Here is a 12,463-nt window from a genome sequence, read left to right on the forward strand (position 1 = left end):
GCTCTTTTTTGTTAGAAATGAAGTTATAAACTGGCAACTCAAAGAAATCTAGCATTTCTAGTTTCCATTTATTATGAGAAGCACACACTAGAGACAAAAAGAATCAACATTAGAATAAAACAAGAAAAGTTATTCCTCTTCTCATCAATACCATGCTGATAAAGAAATGACTCATATTCACAATGGAATAATTTCAAAATAGGAAATTGGAGAAGATGACAAAACTATCTCTCAATTCACTGAATACAACCATCATCACCCAGAAATTTGTCTAATCCATCCCGTTTTCTGAACTCATCTACTTTCTCATACTGATAATCTTCAAGGGATCTGTTCATTTTAAATTCCAAAGACTCTGGACTCTTTTCTCCACTGGTTTGTACATTGGTCTAGATGTAGACACAGACCAATTTTGAAAAAACAAGGCATAGAGATAATAATCTGACGTGAGCAAGAAGCAAGAAGATTCAGAGATTGTGTCAAATGTAGACCTTGCTACGCTTTTGGAGGTAGGACCAAGCCCTGAAAAGTTTTGTGTTGAATGCCCTCTCACACCAACCTTAACTCCAAATTGTGCTGCTTAATTTATCATCCAGTCATGTGTGGCAGTGGGCTATAGCCAGTGACTTCATTTCCTTTGCATTTTAGAATCTGGAGATTTGCAGCAGCAATAATTCAATTGAAGAAAAATTCTTCTCATTTGTTAAAGTCATTTACTTCACCACTATCTTTATAAATAGAGAAGTTCACAGATTCAAAAAAACAGAAAAGTTTCATTAAATCATTTGGTATAGAACACCTGGAAAAATCACTCTGTCCATCAAAATGTAGTGGTGATGGAAGAAACTAGCTTTATACTTTTGAGAGTGTTCTGTGATTGATCCCAGTGATATGGCCATCATGTGCAGTGTGCTTTACATTGTTGCAATCAAGTTGATCTGTGACATTTCCAGTAGACATCACAGCATACTCCATTAAATTTTACTACTGTTCTAGTGTCAAAATATTATTCTTCGAATTATTTCTTTGTTCTGACCTTATAAAGACAGTAGCTACCACATGACATGCTTATGTATGTCATGACTAGTGTTTATCTTTTTGCCTTTTGAAATGTTTAACTTAACATGACCTGAAGAGATTGTATGAAAAATTAGACCTTGGTGATATCCCATGATGCTTCTTTTATGTATGGGCTTAATATAAAATCTTATACTTACATCATACTTTACCTATTATAAAACATATTTAAATATATTAGTCTGGTAACTAAATAAATGACTAGTAAGGAGCCAGAATATATGGTTTTGAAAAACTAAGCTTTGGTAAAAACAAAAACAAAAACAAAAACAAAAAACAGACTTAGATTCAAATTCCAACTCCTCTATTTACTAACTATGAGTTAGGGCAGGTCATTTGATCCCTCTGAGCCCAGGTTTCCTCTATAAAATGGGGATAATAAGATACACTTCACAGAGCTCTTGTAAGGATTAAGCAAGGTAATTCGGTAAAACACTAAGCACATACCTGGCACATAAAAAATGCTCAGTGAGCTGCAGCTCTTATTACACGATATGATCCTCAAGAGGTAGGTTATTAGACTCTTGTATCATGAGAGAACTAAGCCTCTAAAATTATAAGATGTGACCAAGGTCTGGGACTAAAACATAAGAGAGTCGACTTTAAATCTCATAGTTTTTTCTGTAGGAAAGGCTCCCTCCTGGTTTCCATTGTCGGTTAAATGACGATTTTACAGCTTCTTCTCTTCTGAAGTGGTGATCCACCCAGGCTGAGATAGCTCTCCTGCACAAGCCTGGTTGAGATGTGATCCCAGGCTGGGTAGGTCTTACTGCACTTTTGGTTTGTCCCCTGTAAACACTATGAGATGTTTATTCTTGCTATTTTCTGTTTGTGTTCTGACTCTAAAGAGGTTTATTCGAGAATGTCAGCAGGCCAATGGTGCGGTGAATCTAGCAATTTAAAATCTCCATGTAAAATTTTTTTCAGCCCCTGGCAAAAAAAACTAAGAAGAATGTATTACTTATGACAAAGCATACCTATTTCTCCATAATTCGAAAGTATTATTAGATTTATCTATAAATAAAACTTTTGCTTTTGTGATAGTTATTTGCAATCTTTGATTACTTGAATGTGTTTACCAGCGGCAAATGTGGGACCTCTGGATTGATAATGCCAGGGAGAGTTGTTTGTGCTCTTTCTATGCTGTTCCTTCGTTTATGCCCATGGGGTAATAAAAATGCAGGATATGTCCTGAGATGTGCTTGGTCAGCTCAGTACCATTTGGAAATACATATTTCATTTGACAGCATTTATAAATCACATATTTTCCCCTCGGAATAACTTGTAGTGTGAAATGCTTCCATATGTTAGAAACGGGTCTCTCCATATTGCTGAAGGAGGAGGGAATAGATATATAGGCTAGGTTTCATGGCATGTTGGAGATAAAATATTGAGCAGGCACATATGCAGGTTTAAAATGGTATCTCTTAGGGTTAATTTTAAGTAATTCTCTAGTGTTTTTTGTACTGTTAAAATTAAAGGTGACTTTGACATAAAATGTCATTAGTAAGAATGAAATCACTTTTCACAAAGACTATATTCGTAGGTTAATATGGCTGAAATATTGCTTCATATATTGAATTCAAATAAATTTAAGCTATTCCTCTCTAGTAAAGAAGCACAATATTATTTATTTATAATTATTTATTGAAGTGTTCCCCCCTGATTACTCTAAGAAGCGCATTACTTTTAAATTTCTTCATGGATTCCAAGGACACAGGTCACAGGGAGAAGCTTGATTGCAACTTCTCCCAATATCAAGTCTTGTTTTCTTAAACGTATTCCCATTTTTCCTAAGCCTTTGCGCAAGCAGAAGAAAAAGCTCCTTGTTTTCTCATTTCCGCAGGAATAAATGGATGTTTTCCCATTGAGAACAAACCTCGAGGTATAGGCAGGAAGAAAAGGGCAGAGTTGCCGCCCACGGCGCTCATCGGCCCAGGAGGCCTGGACTTCATTCTCCTCTTGGCAACTCGCAGAAACCGGCAGACTAGCATCCACCTCAACAGAAAGGCCCTGTTGGCCCTCAGGGGACAGATGGAGCAGGAAGACTGTGATGCCTGCGGTAGCTGGTTCTGTATAGTCAGCTTATTGCATTGATTTAGAACTAGTTTGGGAGAAGTAATGGCCAGGTAGTAATTTGTCAATCTTACAAGAAATATTTTGCTAAAGTTATATGACTTGAAAAATTCTCAGGAAAACTAAGAACAATCTTTTACATTTATTCATTTTTCTTTCCTTCAGGCATTCATGATCATTAAAGTATTATGACAAGTCAAGATGAAAGGATTAGAAAAGATACTATAATTATGTGACATCTTTTTTAAAGTGTTTTTTTATTGTGGAAAAATATACCTCACACAAAATTTACCATTTTAATGTATGGTTCAGTGACATTAGGTATATTCACACTGATGTGTTAACGATCACCACCATCCATCTCGAGAACTTTTTCATCATCCCAAACTGAAACCCACTAAACACCAACTCCCCATCCCACTCCCACTGCAGCCCTTGGTAACTACTATTCTATTTTCTGATTCTGCGATCTGACTATTCTAGGTACCTCATATAAGTGGAATCATACAATATTTAACTTTTTGTGTCTGACTCATTTCACTTAGCATAATGTCTTCAAGTTTCATCCATGTTGTAGAATGTATCAGAATTTCATTCCTTGTTAAGGCTGCATAATATTCTACTGTATGTATACACCGCATTTTGGACCTTCTTTTTGAAGTCGGCTTTTCCTCAGTTGCCGCCTCCTCCTTTCTTGGCTTCCAGGTGGCTCCATATTTCTCACTAACACCCACCTTCCTTGCCTCCTCCACTAATTTCTCTTCCTCCACTCTTCCCATTTCCCCTTTCCCCTCCCTATGTACCCATCATTTTCTCCACATGATTAATATTAGGATTATCGCACACCAAGAAAACTCTTTTATGAGTATTTTTAAAAATAAGGTAAAACTCAAGTTTCTCTAGTTTTAATTTTTTAAACCATTTTAGATACTTTTAATAATGATGGCCCTTATGTCATATAATTCTTAGATAGAGGTAGATGAGTATAGTCCCAGATTTCTGCACTAACTACCAACTTTGAGTAGATTACATCTCTCCTCTGGTTTCAGTTTTCTAATATGCAAAATCAATTGTACTATACGGTCTTTGAAGGCCTAGCATTCAGGGACTCAAGATCAATCACTTGGACAAACTTTTAGGGGAGAAAGTAGTGATTTATTTAGGAAGCATTAATTGCCTGCTATGAGCAAGGTAATGGACAATAACAATATTGTGAGTTTAAGCCTTAAAATGTGAAAAATATTCACAAAGAAAGAAGTTTGGCACATTTATTATGGTGTTTTTTGAAGATTTGTTTTCTACATTTTTTTCTCATTAAATTTGTAGCTAGTTGTTTTCTGCGAGTCCCTTTAAAGATATTTAGTTGCTTCATTCCACTATCAAAACATCCCATTACTAATTTTAGCTTATTCAATTTTCAAAGCAAAAATTAGCAAATAACACCAAACTCGAATCCATACTTGAGTATGAAGCTCCTTAAAATGAAGTTGGATCTTATTAAACAAACAGAACCTCATAATCTGTAGTGCTGGTATGTGTCTTACTCATTCTTTATTATAGCTTGAAATCTAAGTGCAAGTTGTCAACTTTGTTCTTTTTCAAGATTGACTTAGCTATTCCAGGTCTTTTGCATTTCCTTATAAATTTCAAATTGGCTTGTCAATTTTAAAAAGAAGTCTGCTGGGATTTTGACTGAGAAGGCTTTGAGTGTCTAGATCAATTTGAGGAGAATTGACATTTTCATAATATTGAGCCTTCTAATTCATGTATTTAGTTCAATCTTCATTAGCGTCTCTCTGCAAAGTTTAAGTGTATAGATCTTGCACATATTTTGTTAAATTAATCCATAAGTATTTTTCTTTTTTTCTATTGAGTACTTTAAAATTTCAATTTCCAATTACTCTTTGCTAATATGTAGAAATACAATTGTTTTTGTATAGCGACTTTGTATGCTATTATCCTGTAACCTTGGTAAACAAATTTATTTCTAGTATTTTTTTTAGTAGATTTCTCAGGATTTTTCTACACTGACTGTCACCTTTTTGTGTCTGACTCATTTCACTTAGCAATGTGCAACTTTTTCTTAACTAGATACACTGGCTAGGGCCTCCAGTCCTATTCCATAATGTTGAATAGAAGTGATTATAGTGGACATCCTTGTTTTCTTCCTGATCTTATTAGGAAAGTGTTAAGTCTTCCATTAAGTGATTTCATTGTAAATGTTCTTTATCAGGTTGAAGGAGTTCCCTTCTGTTTCAAATCCTTTTAGTTTTTACACAAGTGAGTATAGGAAAAACGAAGGGGTTTTTGTTGTTGTTGTTGTTGTTGTTTGTTTTTTTAAGTCCAACTTCAGAAATGTACAAGTGGTGGCTTTGGGCAGCCATGGCTTTAAAAAATGAGTGGTAAAATACATGTAGCATAAAATTCGCCATCTTAATTATTTTTAAATGTACAGTTTAGTAATGTTAATTGCAGTACATTGTTGTGCTGCCAATCTTCAGAGCTCTTTTCATTTTGCAAAACTGAAACTCTGTACCATTAAACATTAATTTACCATCTGCTTTCTGTCTCTGTGAATGACTACTCTAGATAGCTCATATTGGTAGAATCATATAGTATTTTTGTGTTTGATTTAGCATAACGTCCTTAAGATTCATCCATGTTATAGTATGTGTCAGAATTTACTTTCTTGTTAAGGCTAAATAATAATCCATTGTATGTAATACTGCATTTTGTTTATCCATGCATTTGTCAATAGACACATGAGTTGCTTCCACCTTCTGCTATTGTGAATAGTGCTGCTATGAGCATTGGTGTATAAGTATCTGTTTGAGTACATGCTCTCACTTCTTTTGGGTATATACTCAGAAGTAGAATTACTGGATCATACGGTAATTCTACTTTTAGCTTTTAGGGAACTGCAGTATAGCTGATGCACTATTTTACATTCCCATCAACAGTGCATGAAAATTCTAATTTCTACACATTCTTGCCAGCCTTTATTATTTTCTATTTTGTTGTTGTTATTGTTGTTAGCAGCCATTCTAATATGTGTGAGGTGGGAAAATGAAATTTAAGCCATTATATATATTTTCCAAATCCTCACATATGTGCCATCTACTAGGGAGGCTTATTGTGAAAAAGATTCCTATATGGGGTGGGAGCTTGAATATGATAAAGTTTAATAAAATGAGTTCTCCCTTTTAAAATTACTTTGAAATTGTCTACATTTATTTCTACCTATCTGTGCCAGTAATGGCTTTGCAGATAGAACAAAGGTTATTTGAGCCCCTTTGGGGCTCCCTTTTGGTGGAAGAAAAACAGAAATATGTGTAAGTCTATTTCCTTTAATCTTAGTCCATTCAATTATGTATCACCCCCCAAAATGTCATGTTGTCTGTGCAGTATCACTTCTTTAGAATCACAAAAAAGCTAATACAAATCTATTTTAAGAAGCATAATGTGTATATTGTTTTCATGATATCTTTTCTGATAAAAGGCATTATTAAGCTATATAACACTATTGGATTCCCTTTCTCAGACCTGTATCTTCCTTCCCCAGTACTTAAATTCTTTAGTTTTAAATTAAGTATATTCATGAATGTTCACAGACTATATTTAAGGAAAATAGTACATTCACAACAATCTATATGTAATTTGATTTCTGTGGTTTAGATTCAGAGCAAATTTGGTGGCACAGTAAATGGCATGCTTAGCTTTTATATTTATGTTTATCTAACTTCTCAGCTAGATTTAGTGCCCTCCAAAACCCTCAAGAGGAGTGTGGGTAAAATACAAAGATCATCAGATGAATGCAACAAAGTCAGAACATTATCAAATCAAATCACTTTTACTTTCACCCAAAAAGTTGAAAAAGTATTATTAGCTTAGTTCTTATTACTGAATTGCTGAAAGGAGAAAAACAAGATAAAAAACAAGCTTTGGAGAAAATCATCTTTGCATTTCCAGTGTCTAATACAGTATCTAGTACTTCGTATGTATTCGGTAAAAATGCATTGAATAAATATATGGTTGAAGGTATTAATCTGTGTTTCTGGGCCTGCAAGTTTCTTGATTTGCAGGAAACTGCCTTGGTATAAAAACAGAACATGACCAGAAATTCACGCCCAAAATGTGATATAATGAAGAATACTTCTGGTCTTTGTCCCCTATTTCTTGCATAGAACTTCAAAAACACTTTAAACTTCCTGGCTGATTGATGTGTCTTTGTTATGCTAATTAGAAGCCTCAGGGTGAGCTCCTACATAGTTTCAAGGGAAGAGCTGGCCACACCAAAAGGACCAGGCACATATTTAGAGGGTAGGAACTTCTAGCCCTACTCCTCTAACCTCCAGGGAGGGGAGAGAGACTGGAGATTATGGTTAGTCATGGCACATGATTTAATCAATCATGTTTAATTAAGTTCCTTATAAGAACTCTGGACGTGGAGCTTAGTGGAGCTAACTGGTTGGTGAAGTTACAGATATACTGGAAGAGTGGTGCACCCTGATTCTGTGGGAACAGAAGCTCCTCCATGAGGGACCCTCCTAGACCTTGGCCTTTGTATCTCTTCATTTGGCTGTTCATTTGCATCCTTTATAATAAAACAGTGACTGTAAGTACAGAGCTTTCTTGAGTTCTGTGAGTCGTTCCAGCAAATTATCAAACCTGAGAGGGTTGTGGGAGGCCTTGAATTTGTAATTATCCAGGCAGAAGTAGAGGTAGCTTGGAGACACCTGAAATTTGTAGCTGGGGTTTGAAGTGAGGTAGTCTTGGGACACTGAACCTTAACTTAACTTCTAGAATCTTCATTAACTCTAGATAGTGTCAGAATTGAATTGAATGGAGGCACATCCAGTTGGTGTCAGAGATTTGGTATTAGAACACACAAAATTACAAGGAAATCTTATACATCTTGAGTATCTGCAGAAAAGTTTTTCTGATATGGATCAATAAAAAAATTAAACATTATAATACTAGGAATCATGTATTTTATGAGACAGCTATATATAGCAGCAAGTGCATTGAAAGTAACCCTTAATAATTACTTAACTTTGGAAAATCACTTGACCTTGAGGATTCCCCGTTTTTACATCTTTAAAAATGAGGATAATGATGCTTACCTGTAATGGTTAAATTTATGTGTCAACTTGGCTGCACAATAGTGCCAAATACTTGGTCAAACATTATTCTGGATGTTTCTGTGAGGGCAATTCTGAGTAAAGCAGATTGCCCTCCACTATGTTGGTGGATCTTAACCAAAGCTGAAGGTCTGACTAGAACAAAAGAATAACTTGTCCTGAGCAAGAGGGAATTATGCCCGCAGACCACCTTCGGACTTTGACTGCAACACTGGTCAACTCTTCACCTGAATCCCCAACCTGCTGGCCCACATAGTGGATTTGGAATTGCCAGCCTCATCTCTCTCTCTCTTTCTCTCTCTCTTTCTTTCTCTACACACACACACACACACACACACACACACAAACACATATCCTATCAATTCTGTTTCTCTGAAAAACTTTGATTAATATACTACCTCATCTGGTTATTGTGAGAATTAAATGAGATAATGTATTTGAAATTACTTTGTGAATTTTAAAGCATTATAAAACATAAGGATGGTTAAGTCTGCCTAGTACATGTAATGCGTACCAAACTTTGTTGAGGCTTTATAGACGTATAAATTAATGTTTAGACATATGGTCTTAGATCAATGTTATAGGTAAATAGATTTAAAATGTCATAGAAGAAGCTACAAAATAGCAACAAGTAGGGAGGGAAGCCTACTGGACTTCTGTTTTGCACTGGTGTAGCATTTGTTGCCATAGGGTATAGCTCCACGTGGACTACAAACCATGGCTTAATTGGCTTAGTTCAATATATGTGCCCAGCATCTGGCACGGTGCTTTGCATAGTCACTGTACAGATAATTGTTGATGAGTAAGTGACTTCTCTAAATGTACCCAAAAAGTACATTTCGTGAGTGACTAGGTAGAAAGAATTAAATACTTCAGAGATGGCATAAAGCCTGGAGGGTTAGAAAGTATGTTAGAAAGTCACGCCCTCTGAAGAGTTAAATGTTAATGAATGATGGTCTCTATGTTAAATAGAAGAGGTGGGACCTTGGTCTGGTTAGGGGTAGGCCAAAGTCATGAACCCAGAATGTCCCAGTGAATAAAGCCACAGCCAGACCTCACCCTCTGAAACTAATGACTTTCCTTCCTTGGACCTTTGCTGAACTTTGCATAACGGCAAGGTACAAATATAGCTTGGAGGAAAAAATCCGGGCCACTGCACTAAATAAATAGTTTTAAACTCTAGGACAGTAACTGGAATGCTATTTAGCAGCATAGCAAACACTGCTCAGTGTCACTTGTCAACTTAGATTGACATTTCTTGTAGCAGTCAGTGGTTAGTCTGGATTGCATTAGTATGCATCACAACTCTATATATTGTGGTTTATGTGGGCAGATATTTTGAGGCTTGGCTGTGGAAGAATATGGCTGCTTTTAAAACATTCTAGGCAAAAACTTCAGTCTGAGAAAGGAGACCAGACTTTTAGTCTTGCTGGTATTTTAGGAAGTATGTCATCATAATGATATTTCCAGGCTGCTCTGGATGTGGCCAGTAATGGAGAGACCATCAACGCGGCCTGTTTTAAGTTAAAACAACAATGGGATACTATTTTCTACTTATAAAATTAGAAAATAATTTTAAAATAATACCCAGTATTACTGAGAATATATATCCCTACACTGTGAATTAGAGGGCCATTTGGCTAAATAAATAAATAAATAAATGAATGAATGAATAAATAAATAAATAAATAAAATGAACAAACATAGTGCTGTTTGTAATAGCAAAACACGGGAAATTAGTGAAATATCTAACAGTAGGAAAATGCCTGAAGAAATTTTGCTACATACAAATGAAGGAATAGTATACAACTGTTAAAAATAAGGTTGTAGACACATATATGACATGGAAATTTGTTCACAATCTATCATTAAGTTAAAAAGCAGTTTGCAAAACACTATGTAAAAAGTCTGTTTTTGTTTAAAAATCAAGCAAAAGAATTATTTGTATATGTGCATAGAAGAAAAGGCTAAAGGACTTTACATTCAATGTTATGTAAAGCAACTATCTTTAGGTGGTAATTTTCACAGGCGATTTTTACCATCTCTTTTATGCTCCCCCCAGCAAATTTTATATAACAAATATTACGTCTGCAATTGGTTGTGGAGTAGCTTTAAACATTTCAAACCAAATGAGCAGCAAACAAAAACCTATGATGATTTAGAATTGTCTACTGACAGAGGAGCAAGAATGTTTTACAGTGCTACGCTTAAATCCTGGTACATTCCAGGACTTTAGATTCAAAGGTTAGTTCAAAATAATTTACATGAGCCCTCATGGTACAGAATTGCCTCAAAAGTCTTCTGTTTTCATTTAATGTGAAGTATTTTTTACCCACACTATGCTAAGCCTTGTACAGCATTAAGTCCAGATGCAGGGAGGTGGCCTGACACATTCACACACATATTAGTGCACAGATGCCACTTTGGAAATAGAAGTTCTCAGCCCTTTAGCCAACACTCTCCATGCCACTGAAATCTAACACAGTGTCTATGGGAAAATAATAAAGAGCTTATATCCTAGATTTGAATATACATGGACAGATCCATCACGGGTTATTGAGGAGAAGTTAGAAATGTCTGGAGTAAATCTTTAACCTCTGGAGGGTGATAATGTCATCTGTGACAGCATCTAGCCTTTTCTATTAGTGTCCTTTGCTGTTCCCTGCAGAATAGATCAGGGGGATCATCTTGTCTATGCATGTCTTCCATCTGGCACTAATCAATGCAGCTGGCTGAGTAGTGGACTTGAAAATTTAAAAAGACTGATGGTGAAAATGGCTGCAAGGTAGATACCTTAGTCTGGATGAGGACCCTTCATGTGAAACGAGACACCTTTCCCTGCCTGTCTCCAGCTGTTCCTAGACTATAAAAGGAAAAGAGTGTATTTATTTTGCCCACAGTGAATGAGCCAGAGACTCACACAAAATTAAGCTTAAACTTTAAGTCTAAAACTGCACCATTAGTGGTTGGACAGGGGAGAGAGTTCCAGGCTAGCTTAAAGCTACTCTCAGCAAATTCCCCCGGTAGCTGATTCAGCCTTACCAGGATGGGTGTTTTGAATTACACAAAATTTAGCATAATCTAGAAAAATGACAGTGGCAAGAAGTTTAAGCACATCAGTTCCAGAACGACAACTTCAAGGAATATGCATTCTTAATGGTCTCCTATAGTCCTTTAAAAATCAATAGTGAATCCAAGTTAACCTACCCTTATGCATCACTATTATGTCTATTTTACAATGGAAAATTGCAAAGCATTCTACAACCAGAGATTCTCCAGATACTTCCCTAGCCCACCATTCCTCCAGAAATGCAAATGACCAGGAGGTCACAGAACACACAACTCTTTAGCCTGACTGACTCACCTTGCTGTCGCTGGCCCTCCGGAAGCTTCAGGCTACAGGTGTGTAAACCGTGGAACAGGTGGCTGCTGCCTTCTCTGAGCACAGTAGACATGGTACTGGCAGTATGGCTGTGGCTCCAGTAGCACTAGGGCATTTCCTTCCCTTGGCCAGTCACCTAAAACAGTCTTCATAAGACACCCAGAACCACAGAGGTACGTGCAGATCCTGTCCTTGTGTGTAAAACAGTTACTTCTCTAATAACCTTCCAAGTATTTCCTAATCATGATTCTCGAAATAAATATTCACCAATATAACTTCCCCTACATTCAAAGATGCCAATTCATTTGGATAAAAACACAACTTAATTCTTCTTTCATTTCAAAGCACATTTCATAGCTCGAAGTATGCTATTTCCCTCTTATAGTATAAGATCCTACAAAGTAACTATTTCTAACAGATTACAGTTTGGGCATTTTTTGACTCCTGCTGTCATGAAATCTCATGCCCCAAATATTTAGACAAGACTGCTAGAGTAATACATACACAAGGAAAACAAGGTGCTGCTGAGTTAAATCAAGTGATTTCTAAGCCTGGTCTGTGGTACCCTCGGTGACAAGTGAAAGTGAACAGTTCTTAAGGGAGGCTGGAAGGAGGAGGAGCCCAGTGGGCTGGGCGATTAGCATAAAGAGGCAGGCAAAAAATGGCATTAGAGTTGCTTTGAGTAACAGTGACCAAAGCAGGGATCTAAAAAGATGTCATAACGTTACAGTAATCACATATCTGATTTCTGCTACTTTGTAATTAAGAGCTCAAAGCAGGGGTTTAT

At 36.3% G+C, this 12,463-nt stretch overlaps 1 protein-coding gene across 1 annotated transcript in view; it reads right to left on the reverse strand.

Annotated features, from left to right (window-relative positions):
• The window catches only part of RANBP3L (RAN binding protein 3 like), a 41,757-nt gene extending 29,520 nt beyond the window's left edge, over positions 1 to 12,237 (reverse strand). Inside the window, exons 1-2 of the mRNA XM_011382967.2 lie at positions 12,181 to 12,237; positions 11,659 to 11,812 (exon numbers count right to left, since the gene is read on the reverse strand). Of these exons, the coding sequence (XP_011381269.1) occupies positions 11,659 to 11,749 (91 nt within the window). The 5' untranslated portion in view covers positions 11,750 to 11,812; positions 12,181 to 12,237. The remainder of the gene's footprint in view (positions 1 to 11,658; positions 11,813 to 12,180) is intronic.
• Between the last annotated feature and the right edge of the window lie 226 nt (positions 12,238 to 12,463).

The sequence above is a fragment of the Pteropus vampyrus genome, unplaced genomic scaffold, assembly GCF_000151845.1.
Source record: "Pteropus vampyrus isolate Shadow unplaced genomic scaffold, Pvam_2.0 Scaffold498, whole genome shotgun sequence".
NCBI classification, from domain to species: domain Eukaryota; kingdom Metazoa; phylum Chordata; class Mammalia; order Chiroptera; family Pteropodidae; genus Pteropus; species Pteropus vampyrus.